Raw genomic sequence first — 12,411 nt, 5'->3', positions numbered from 1 at the left:
AGGTGAGAGCCGTGTTAATTAAATTTTCCTTTACGGCGCCGGCTCCAAACGGAGACGTTTCGTTTAATGTCTCCGTTTGGTTTTGTGGCGCAGCTGAGCAAAACGGAGCTCCTTTGTTTGCTCTGTTGCCTAATTATCAGTTTAATGAGTTTGTTTGAGACGTCTGCAGAAAAGCACCAACACAGAGAGCTCAGCAAATTACAGCAATTTGGTCAAAAGACTGTTTGAAACCAGCTGGCCGGCCTCAGCGGAGCCTCAGCAGTGTCTAATTACTTTTAAACGTCACACTTTTAGTGCTTGTTGTTGCTGCTCAGCAACAAAACAGCTTTACAGTAGCTAAAGAACTTCATATCCTTCATGATACAAGCAAACAAGAGGAGGTTAACTCCTAGAGTCCTAGAGGTGCTTATGTTGAATGTCTGTGCTTTAAAGCATCAAAATAAACTGCTATGAATTTTTGTCCATGACACGGAGTCATCGTGTTGAAGAGCAGAAGCTGAAGTAATTCTTCTACCAATTTTACCACAAAATGATGCAGTGAGTCAATCATACAAGTCATTAACGACACGTTACAATTTAAAACGCCAGGACTGGAAAAAGACGACTTCTTTAGAGGAAATGCCCCCTGGTGGTGAAAGTTAGTTACATAAGTGTCTTTAATCCTTTCCTCCATAAAGATGACGTTTGACAACCTCTCCTGTTCCCGCAACCTGGTGAACCAAACATCTGGTTCCACGTGTTGCCAGGTCTGTTGTTTAAATACAGACATCTGTGGTATCCACACAAACATCAGAATCTCAGCTCAAAACTCACAAAAATCATTTCTCCGACCGCAAAACAGAACAAAAAACAATTATAAGGCAGGTAACGATGTAAACACAAACGCATTCTATCTTCCAAAACTTAACAGCGAGAAAACTGTGAACAACTCAACGCCCCAGAGTGCTTCAAGAGCAGCTTCCCATCGGACATCGACATTTTCTGGTGCCAAATTACAAAATGTCTTGCTATGTCTGTACTACAACCTCTGTAACTTTGCAGATGTTGATTCATTCCACATGTTGATTTGTGGTTTTCTGCAGTTTTTGGTCAATTGCAGCATATTTTCAAAGTACAAAAAGAAAAGAAAAGAATCTTTCTGTTCCATACTCAGTTACTGTGACACAGTGGCATCTATTGTGATGCTTGTTTACCTTCATACTTCATACTCTTCATACCAAGATGGTTTACATGGAGTTTGTGATCGCAGAGAAACACTCAGTTCATGTTGGGTGCATCATTCTCGAGCAGGAACCACAGAAAGAGAGTTTTAATGAGTAGTTTGGACATGTCACTTTATAGCTCAATAAAGACGCGGTTTGACGACCATTGGAACAGATTCCAGGTTTTTCCAGGTGTAGCCCGAGTAAGTTGTATAGGCAGAGATCATCCACATTAACTTGTGACGTCATCTTATTCTAGAAACACGCCTGAAATATAACAGAAATTGCTCAGTTCAGAAAAGAGAAACAGGGATTTCCTCTAGTAGGCATCCAAGGGGCAAAGGGTTAGATTTAAAGATAAAAGACGGGCGGGGATGATATCATATCAAAATAGATGGAGTGTTAGCTGCAGACCTCAGTTTTTTTCAAAGCCCCTCAAAAGCCAGCAAAACTGTTACTCTTACAAAACTTTGGACTTTGGAAAAAAAAACTTGGAAAAGTAGTGAAGTTGGGCTCGTTGATACAATGACGAGGACGGGAAGGAAGGCCGAAAATGGACCAAACTTCAGTCCAGACTATGTCTGAGATGATCCATCAACAGCTCGAGGTTGGTCACTGCTGTGTGATTTGGTTTAATCATTATGAAAAAAATCCCACATCCGCACTGAAACCTTAGTGGGCACAAAAGCATTTCTTCAACGAATCATTCAAATATCGGTCTTCGGGAGCTCAGGGCTGTTTTTAAAACCTTGTGTTAAAACAAGCTGGAGAAGCAAAGAATGATGACTGAGTAGCTTTTAAGGAACAGTCCATTTTAGCTCCTCCCCCTTAGCTCTCCCTTGTAAACTGAAGGTGGGTGGGGCGTCCGTGCCTGATTGGCATATTAGGAATATCCACTCTTTATGACATCATGCAGAGCCAACAGTAGAAAAAAAAGTTGACCTTGTACTTTTGTACAAACGTGGGCCTCTTTATCTTCTGCTGTCTAATGTGAGCATCCAGCACTTGGCGAGGACATGTTTGTCAGACAATGAGGGAAAGCCCAATAAGTCCATTGCAAGTTAACTTTGGAAACATTCGGTTGACTAACGAGCCAAAACAAACCATCGTGGGGGGAGGTAGGTGATAAATCATCCTGTATATAAATAATACCAAAAAAGTTCCAATCAGTCTAACAGTGACATTTTCATTAAACCAAACAACATTTGTCACCTTTAATGTAATCATTTTCCTCCTACAGCCCCACTGGCTTTCCTATTTCTTACCGTGCCCAGTATAAATGTGTGTGACCGCTGTGTTCTGCTGCTGTCTGGCTGCCAGCCGTTCACGCTTTACAAATTCATCTCCCAGTTAACTTTATCACAAGAAATTGGCAAACTGTGACGGCTCGAAGTGGCGCTTCCTTCACTCCATCTCAATGGAAGAGGCGCTCATCAGTCCAGACTCAGACACCGAGTCAGACACACAGGGGAGTCCATGTGTCTGCGATCTATAACCTGTGGAGCCAGATGTGAGATAGATGCAGTCTACAGCTTTATCCCAAAACCCAATTTTCCATGTTTAGATTTGTGTACAGTTTATGGATAGCAGAAAGTTTTGGTCAAGTTCAAAAACTATGTAGGAATAAGATTATTTTTATTTTCATTTCTCCAAAGTTTGAAGCATTTTGACACCTTGATACCTCCGAGACGCTCCGTAATCAGAGTCAACGTCTCTGGTTTATCGAATTCCATCTGTTGCTTTTCACTGCGGCCTTTGTTGTCCTTCTCCTCTTGTGATTTCACACGTTGCAAGCACTTCGCAGATGGCCAGAGAAGTATGAGCTCCGCTTCTAACAGACGAGCCTTCGTTAGTCAACAGTACAGCCTTTGTTTCTTCCTCTGTCGGAGCCTTTAAGTGAAGCTCAGACCCCAATTTGGGAAAAAAACCAACAGATTTACAAAAGTTAGATTTGGAAAAAAAAAAGATATTTTTTAGCAGATTAAAAAAAAATTGCACATCATGCAACATGATGGGTGTAAAATACAGAAAAGTAACTTTACAGTGCAAATAACATCAAAATAAACATTTTAACGTTCAGTAACCGCCAGCTGATCGCACGGTGAACTCGATTTTTGATGAGTAAACCCCCTGTCCAACAGTTACCGGGGCAAGGAGTTCTCCATCATCATCATCATCATCAGCTGAGTCAGGGCTCAGGAGGAAGCAGCCAGTTATGAATCTGTCTACAGCTCAAGACGTTCCCCCAAGTTGTCGTAAACTTCCTGTGAACTTTCTCGCGGGAATGATGCCGAAATGTCACGTTTGATGAGGTTACAGGAAATTGAATGCTATCAGGAAGTACAACACCTGTAAACTGCTTCAGGCGCACGATACATGAAAATGAGTCAGCCCTGTTATTACAGGTTATCATCACTTATAATCAGAGCCGCTGCCAAAGGGAATACACGCTAATAATTAGTTTAAGCTTCAGTATTCCACTTCCTGGCTTGAGTCGGCAAACATTCAGCCTCCTCCCACTCAGACTGTCAAGCTGACACTCCAGCAAGTTCACCAGTGAACTCTCAGCCCAGGCAATACATCGTCCCGATGACTAAATGTCAGACTTATGCACTAATGAATTAAAGACCCTAAAATCAGACGAGAGGCATCTCAAAACAGCACATATTCAACAAAACGTGGAGCATTTTTAATGCCACAAAGGACTTCAGACTCCTTTCTGTGAAGTTTGAGCTTGTCTGAGAGTTCTGTCATGGTTTTACAACAATGCAGTGTGCATAGTGTGTGGATATTAGAGAGTATACCCAAACTAAAGCCCTTCAGGATGTCTTTGTGTGACGTGCAAATTCAAGTTGTGACCAAAGCTTCTCCTTCTACCTCCTAAACACGACTGTAATTGGTCTGTAAGTGCCTACAGCTTGAATTTGCTCTTCTGCAGCAGCACAGCAGTACAGTACCGTAATCTGCTGAGGGGAAGCCACTCTCCTGTGCGCCAGCTGCCGGCATAGCTCCTTCCATCTGAGCCATTACCCCCAGGAGAGGTTAGGTACAAAATGGGAGGAAATTACCGGTAGAACGGAGTGGTTTTTGCCACTGACGCTGAACTGTGCTGACGCAATTTGTCGTAGTGGACAATGACAGGTTGGTGAGAGAGGCTCCTCGAGCGCAGCCGGCTGAGCCGGGAGGAGGAGGCCTCTCTGGAGGACACTCGAGGCTCGTTTGGAGGGAGAAGATTACAGGCTGGGCCGGGTGGGGGAGGTGGTTCTAATAGTTATTGTCATTGTCACACTGGCTCCAAAATTAATTAGTGTGCAGGAATGTGACGGTGCTTTGGCTCACAGGAAATGCTCTGACATGTTATCAGTGTTGTGATCGAGGGATTTTTTTTTTTCTTTGTATCTGTTGTTGAGGTGAAAGGTCAAACATTTATCAGCTTCCCATTTTCAGGACTTCAGGTTCCTGCATAAATGGACAATATATAAAACATGGCTGTCCTGCATTGGTTAGCAAAGCCTGTACCTGAGTGTTTTTACGGTTGACAGGTTGGTGTTTTGAAACTGGATTAGATGGGCGTGGACTCATCAGCTGACGTGTGATTGGCTGATAATCTGTTAGACAAAAATTTATTTAATGTTGTTTAAAGTAAGAAACAACAGCTCGAGACTGTGAATTAATCAGGAAGTACTTACTGAGGTCACAGGGCCATTTCCCCCACAGAGTTATTTAATTGTCTTTTTGCAAGCAGAGGAGGCTTCACTTTACAGGCCTGGAAGCTTTTTGAGAATATTTTTTTACTCTAATGTGGACGCCTCGAGGAGTGCACCATTCACTAATTCTAATTATTATTATTTATTAATAGTACAGTTACTACTTTTCAGAATTTCACAGAGCCTGTGTTCACTGTGTTCACACAGAAAATTCAGGCTGATGAATGTTTGCTGATTCTTCCTCTGCTCTCTGCAGTTCGTGAAGTTTGCCAACATCGAGGAGGACACACCTTCCTACCATCGCCGCTACGATTTCTTTGTCTCTCAGTTCAGCGCCATGTGCCACTCTACTCACGAAGACCAAGAGACCAGAACCAGGTACAGTCCAAACTCAGACATTTCAAACAGACCCTCTAATGACAAGTATACTATATTTATATTTCAGGGTTTTTTCATCTTGAAAAACCTGAATAAATTAATATTAATTAATTTAATAATAATTAATTTTTTAAGCATTAAACTACACAAAATGTTGGATTAAGCAACAATATACAGGTTAAAACTTCTATATGGAAACAAACTGAAATCTCTTTTAGAAAAATTGTCACAAGGTTCAGTGAACATTTCAAAAAGTAGAGTTTTCTCATGGTTCAGGATTTACCCACAAAAACTGACTGCTACACAATATCAGGACATCCTCTAACTTTTTAGCAGGTTTTAATTTTGTTTGTCCTCATGATTTTGTTTTTATCTTCCTTTTAGTTTTATATCTTATGTGAAGTACTTTGTACTTTTTTCTGTGATAATGTGTTTTAGCTCTTTCTTTTTGACAGTGATAATGGGCTGGTTTAACTTTTCTGACCCTCTGCCATCAGCTTTTAGATTTATTTCATCTTCCCTTCACAGCATTGTTCGTGGAGTCCCACAGGGTTCAATTTTGGGCCTCCAGTTGTTCTTCAAAAACATGCATGCATTAGAAAAAATGGTTTAACTACTACAACTATAACAAATGTGATATAAAATTCCTTGTTTTCACCATGCATGGTGTGTGTTCATGTTTTAAGCTCTAATGGAGCCCAAAGGTTCGAGGAATTGCAGTTTTTTGCTTCCCGTGACTTCATTTTTCAACCCTGGAGGTTTCTCCTGGTTACTCCAAGTCATCAGGAAATGTTAATGACCCAGATTTATGTTTAACCAGATATTATTATAAGAACTTGTCGAAAAAGACGACCAGAGGACTCGAGTATGGCTGCTGTTTATACCAAGAAGAACAAACACATTCATTATGTCACGTTCTTTCTCTTTATTCTCACATCACATTTTAAAGACTTCCACAATAGTGCTGGGCGATATGACGATATATATCGTGTGGACGATAGAAAAGTGTCTATCGTGCCATTTGTCTTCTATCGTTTCTAACCTAACTTTATAAATTATTACATAAAATATATAATTAACCCTTTACAACCGGTCGGAGCAGGCGCACTCCGTTTTACCTAACTGTTTTTAAATCCCCGTAGAACTGGAACCACGTAAGCTAGCGCAATATTTTTTTTATGCATGTGAAACCATTGGAGTTGTACTTACATCTAATGCCATTAGCTTTCCCTAGGTCACGGTTTCCTTCCACATATAGCTTTGCAAAAATTGCAAGAAGTGCAAGACGCACTTAAAGCAACAAAAAGATAATATTCCAGAAACACACTTTGCCGATGTTCAATAACACTTCCTACGTTGGCATATACGCCAGCGTGAACTATCGCATGTCCGCCATTACCTGCCCGAAACCGGAAGTGACGTCATTTTCGCGAAAGGGCCTTATAAGCCTATGTTGTTTTTTTGTTTTTTTTTTAAAAGTCATGTTTGACTTGGAAATGGTTTGTTTTGATGCATTATAATATTTTCATTTTTCCTGTAGTATATAAAAATTAGTGTATCTCAAAAATAAAACTATGAAGACACTCAAAATAAATTTCTCGTGGTTGGAAATTATTTTGTGCAACCTTTTTTACAGTTTTGACGGATAAACCTCTTAAATTTTTCTTACTAGAAATATATGTAAAAAACCCAAAATGTTTTTCAATTTTCTTGTAGTTTATTGCACTACAATTGTTTGCAATTTATGTAGTTACTATGGACTTAATGCATACATATATTAAAATTTGGGCTATAACAGTTGTATTGATATATGGAAACTTGAAATGCTCCCACAAATGGCACTACAGCATGTAAAAACATAAAGATAAGCTCTAGCGGACTTGGTTCTATGGTAGGTCTTAATAAAGGGTTAAATAGCCTGTGGCAAATATATTAGTGTTGTCTTCTCACTATACATGCTCTTAACTTTATGCAAGAGAAAATAAAGTATAAAAAAATGATATTTTTCGCAAAGAAACTCCGTCTTGTGGTTTGCTAGCTGGTGCTGCTGTACGTGCACCCAGATTTGCGACATGCTTTACGGTAACTCAAAACAAAGACTGCACCCTCGGCACTTGCTGTTTACAGACTGCGTTCTTTCTAGATGACCACAGGTCAGGTGGTATATTGTGATATAAAATAATTCATATCGTGATAAATATTTTTTCCATATCGCCCAGCACTACTCCACAACTCAACTGTTGTTTGTTGCACTCAGGAGAGGCTGAATAATCCTAAATTTAAAATATAACCATTGATTCTCAATCAAAGTTATAATTTTACTCCCCTGGAGCAGTCTGAGTTAGTGATTGGTTTCCTTTTTGTGTTCAGGCCGATTCACTCGAAGCTGCTTTTTTGGACCAAATTAAAATCTGGAAGCAGCGAGCTTTACTTCTAAAATCTGGGCTTCATGCCGCAACATCATTTTGGAGTATTATGAAGACATGTCATGGTGCTCCTCCACCGCTGAAAATTTCATGAACGACCTCTTTCAAGCCAGCGAGGAAACATGCTTCAGCCAAAAGAGGGGCGGAAATAAAATCCCCACCAGGGCCGCCCTCACCCCCACTAGAATCCAGTGAATAAAGAATTAGAAATACGTCTGACTGATTTAGATTTTCGGGCCTTCTTCTGAGAGGGCGGGGCTTGGTAACACCACCACAGGAAAGCATTGCTCCACCGGCCAGGTTGAAATATAAGGATCTGAAATGATGATGATGGAATGATGTGTTGGGAAGGCTCTGCATAAATGAGGCTACAGAGAAAGGAGCGTACCTGCCTGCATTGCTTCCAGCATCAGGAGCTCATTCTTCCCTCCACAGCAACAACTTCACTCACAGTAATGAGAGAATACAGCAGGATACTGATTTGTCCCGTTTGGCTTTTAGCCGTCTTTAATCTTTAACGTGGATTTAATATTCTTTTATCTTTCAGAAATGTTTTTATTGTGTAATAAAGCAGAAATCACAGGGATGTTTATGAGGCCTTTAAATGAGTAATATTTTATGGCAGCATCACTAAAAACAACAAAAATAACTTTGCTTGAACCTGACAGGTGGTAGTCTGACAGTTTATTCCTCAGATTATATCTCGACACCTAAAGCTCCCTCAGTTATTTGCTGGTGAAGGTGTTATGTAGGAAACATTAGCAGTTTTATTAGGTGATGATTTGTTGAAACAAAGATGCAGCACCGAGAGGAAAATGGCTGGTTGAGAGTAATCACTCACAGTCAGCAGTCTTTCGAGACGAGAGAAGAATATATAATGTTGCAAGCCCACAGGATTTGGAGCTGAGGAGAATAATAAACAGTCGAGCAAGCCGCGTGCAGTTCAGAAATATAAAGTCTTAAAAGAAACAAGCAGGAGCTGCAAGTAGGGAGAAAAAAGTCAACGCCGATCCACAGACTGTATATAAAAGACAGATGTAGTCCACGTGATGTTGCTCTGTGTTTTACGACGTCTCGCTGTGAAGCCTCAAGCTGAGTCTTTTTGTGCCTTTTGAAAAGGGGATCTGACAAGTAAGGCTTACGTAAGCTTACGATGTAGCTAATGCAAAAACTTAAAGCTGCACTCTTTCCAATGACTCTAATAAAAATACTGCAGTGCAGATTCAGGCCGACACCTTCCAAACTAGCAAGGTGTAAAGACTTTGATGGACCACAAAACATAAAAGAATATAAATACAATAAACGCAAACAAAAAGAAAAACATTTCTGATTAAAACATGAAAGAACTCTACTCCACCAACCTAAGAAACGAAGCTAATTTCTTAGTTTCAGGTTGAGGGAAGGATTACATCCGTTTTCAGACGCTATCCGGGTCCAGGTCATGTGGGCAGCAGTCTTGCCTGAGATGCCCAGCATTGGAAATGCCTGAAACACCTCAGCTACGAGGTGTCCAGGAGGCGTCCTGGTTAGATGCTCAGTCTCAGGAGCTCTACTCTGAGTTCTTCCTGAATGACAGAGCTCCTCAGCCCCGTCTTTAAGGGAGAGCGCAGGCACCCTTGTGAGGAAGTCCTTTTCCATCACTTGTATGTTCGATCTCACTACACAGAGCTCATTGTTCATTGGTGAGGATAGGAATGTCATACCATGAATTGGGGGCTTGTCCGGGATTTGAACCCGGGACCTCTCACACCCCTAGCTAGAATCACAGCCCTAGACTTTACCACAATAGAAGGTAAAACATCCACATTACTCTCTCCATCAGTGTCCCGCTGTGTCCTCGCCTCATTCATGAACACGACGCAGAGATTTACATTTTAAAAAGAGGCAGACGTCAGGCACTCGCATTTTTACTGTGAAACTGAGAAACTGTCTGCTTGCGATCTTTATTGTAAGTAGGGTAAAAAATAACTGGTTTGGCAGCGGTGGTGAGGTTGTGACACCACACAGCACGTTAGAAGATGCTTTCCCCGCCGGGGCGCTCGCCCTCTGCATTAAAACAATACCTGGAGACTTCTGTCTCATTCACTGTGAAGATAACTTCCCTCCAGAGTTTCTGAAATCTCACTGCAGCAGCTGAGACCTCTCCGAGCGACGAGGTGTCTGCACGTATTCGTGCATAAAAAGCCTCTTTTATCTCCATTTGTATGTATGAGGGTGTGTGCGTGCTGCAGGTTGGTTGAGGGTGGGTGGTGCGGTGAGAGCCAGGGGATGCTGGGATTGTTTTTGAGTGCGCTCTATACCTCGCCGCCACCGCTGAGCTATAAACGGTTTGATTTCTGACGCTGCTTCTTTTTTTTTTCCTCAGTGTTTTATTATTCCACTCAGCAGTGTCGGCTGTAGGTGGAGAGGAATTCCCAAATAGGATTTCTGTGGCAGTGATTAGATTAGCTCTCAGGCGAGGTCATCAGTGCTGTTCTTTGTGTTATTGCTCATGGAGTTATCCGTGTCCAAAAACGAAATAGTAAAAGGTGAAGTCGGCCTCACTTTGCTCCTGAACATTTCTGCTGTGCAGGCTGCTGAACCTCTTCTCAGGCGGAAAATTAGATTAAATCAAAGGTTTGGATGTTTTTCCTCTGAAGTGAGATAAGATTTGGAATTTGAGGGAAGAACTTGGAAGGTTAGTCTTTAGTAGTGAGTTATTTGAGAGACGTTTTCAGATTAAAAGCACCGTGATGTTGTCTGGTAGCTGTTTGTCCATGACCAGGTAAAACTGACTTCACTGGGGACACTGATGCTGGTGTTCCAGCAGTTTCCAGGTTACGTTAGCCTTAAGCCTTTTTAGTTCCTGGGTTGTTCCTGAACATCCTAACCAAATTCCTCTCGCCTGAGGGTGACAGTTTGCCCACATCTGGAAGCAGACCCAAAGTGGTGACATATGTGAATATTTATGTGCGGTCATTTAAATGGATGGCCTTTTAATCCTCAGTTATTCAGAAATATCTCCCAGAGACCCTCCCAGTCTGTGTAAATCTACAAGGAGTTCCTCAGATTTTCCCGTTGTTCACAGTGTTGGTCAGTCCAGTGAGTGCTGTCGAATCTTGTTTATGCTGCAAAGAGAAACTAGCACCTGTAGTCGATCACGAACACTAACGGGAAGCTAATAGGCCTTGGCCTTTTCAAGTTAAAAGATATAATTTCAGTACCACTTATAAAAAGCTGTGTATATATTTGACCCTGTGTGGGTTCGAGAAAATGAATTAAGTTGTGCACCCAGATTTGTTTTCATAGTCTTTAATGGTTTGTGCTGTTAAAATCCCAAAATGACCATGACATTCATGCCTGTGATGAGTGATGTAAACTTCTGTCCACAGCTGGATGTGTGCCTTGTTCTTCCTCTGAGTCTCTCTAATCTCTGCCGTCAGGATCCGTGTGGCCGGGATCAAAGGTCTGCAGGGCGTGGTGAGGAAGACTGTGAACGACGAGCTGCAGGCCATCATCTGGGAGCCGCAGCACATGGACAAACTGATCCCATCCATGCTGTTCAACATGCAGGACAGTGAAGACCTGGACAGGTACGACACACGCCAAAGCTGCCACGCGCTCGCCTCAAACCGAAATCTCCCTGCCGTGCGTTGTTTTCCCGTGACTCATTATTCTCTGCCCTGAATATGGAACTGGAGCGATGGCAGTCTCTCAGGCAAATGTTTGATTTTCTGAAGTGAGAGCTGTTCTCTTTCAGAGGTGACCTTTTTTTAATGGGCCACACAGTAATGCACAAAAACTGCCAATAAATTATACATGCTGAGCTGCTGCTTTTCTCTCCAGGCAATCAGCAAAGTAAACTAGTTTTCCTGCAGCATCAAACTTTTCTGCACACGCGGCAATGAGTGTTATTGTTGTGCGGCCAGCTCTCATATCCCACAATTCAGCTGTCACCTTCACCAAAAAGTCTCCAATCAGACAGGATCTGCAAATCATGGGGAATGATTGAGGCCTCAGAGGTTTGAAGGCGCAGTGCGTCATAGCTGCAGGGCTCTCTCTTAATGATAGGGTGAGACGTTTGGGAAGGACTCGCAATAGAGTCGACACTCCTGCAGTGGAAGAAGCAAGATGAGGTGGTTCGGGCATCCACCTCCTGGGTGGGTGTTCCAGGAGGAGGCCCTGGGTTAGACCCAGTTAGGCTGTCCACTGTTAACTGAGAGGTTGAAGGATAATCAGGGCTTTTTTACTGCTTTGAATAAAGCACAGGTTCAAAACTTTGGCACAAGCTTGCAGACAAATAAATGCAGTGATCAGGAGCAGTTTGTTCCAGCTCAGCAGTCGCCAATCTAACAAAAACCTTCTCATCTGGAAAGGATGATGCATTCCTTAATTACATCTAAACTGGACGACTTCACTCCTGTGTTTGCAGCCTTGCACTGTTACAGAATCCAGTTTAAAGCGGCGCCGTTTGTGTTTAAAGCCGGTCTCTCACCTGCATGTGTGGTAGATACGGCGTGTCCACATATTCCCTCAATATCATTAAGGTCTGAATGTCCGTCAGTCGTCATCATCTTTGCTGTTGCCCCGCCTCTCTGGAATGACCTAAACAACCTCAGACGAACAACCTCAGCGACTGTTTCCAAATCTAAGCGTTTGGAAGCGGCTGATTTCTGTGAAGGTGTGTACCGTCAGTTTTTTAGGAACAGGTTTATTCTG

General features: G+C 42.1%; 1 protein-coding gene across 4 annotated transcripts in view; it reads left to right on the top strand.

Annotated features, from left to right (window-relative positions):
• Positions 1 to 12,411, top strand: part of efr3a (EFR3 homolog A (S. cerevisiae)) — a 117,931-nt gene that overhangs the window by 42,312 nt on the left and 63,208 nt on the right. For all 4 annotated transcript variants that reach the window (XM_085439766.1, XM_085439765.1, XM_085439764.1 and 1 more), the window contains 2 exons: positions 5,166 to 5,287; positions 11,136 to 11,285. In XM_085439766.1, coding sequence (XP_085295892.1) covers positions 5,166 to 5,287; positions 11,136 to 11,285 — 272 coding nt within the window. The remainder of the gene's footprint in view (positions 1 to 5,165; positions 5,288 to 11,135; positions 11,286 to 12,411) is intronic.

This window comes from Copadichromis virginalis, linkage group LG18 (genome assembly GCF_057382275.1).
Source record: "Copadichromis virginalis isolate Kocher_CV1m ecotype Utaka linkage group LG18, C_Virginalis_male_GT1.1, whole genome shotgun sequence".
Classification (NCBI taxonomy): domain Eukaryota; kingdom Metazoa; phylum Chordata; class Actinopteri; order Cichliformes; family Cichlidae; genus Copadichromis; species Copadichromis virginalis.
The sequence above is the reverse complement of the archived record's forward strand: the minus strand, read 5'-3'. Positions and strand labels throughout refer to the sequence as shown.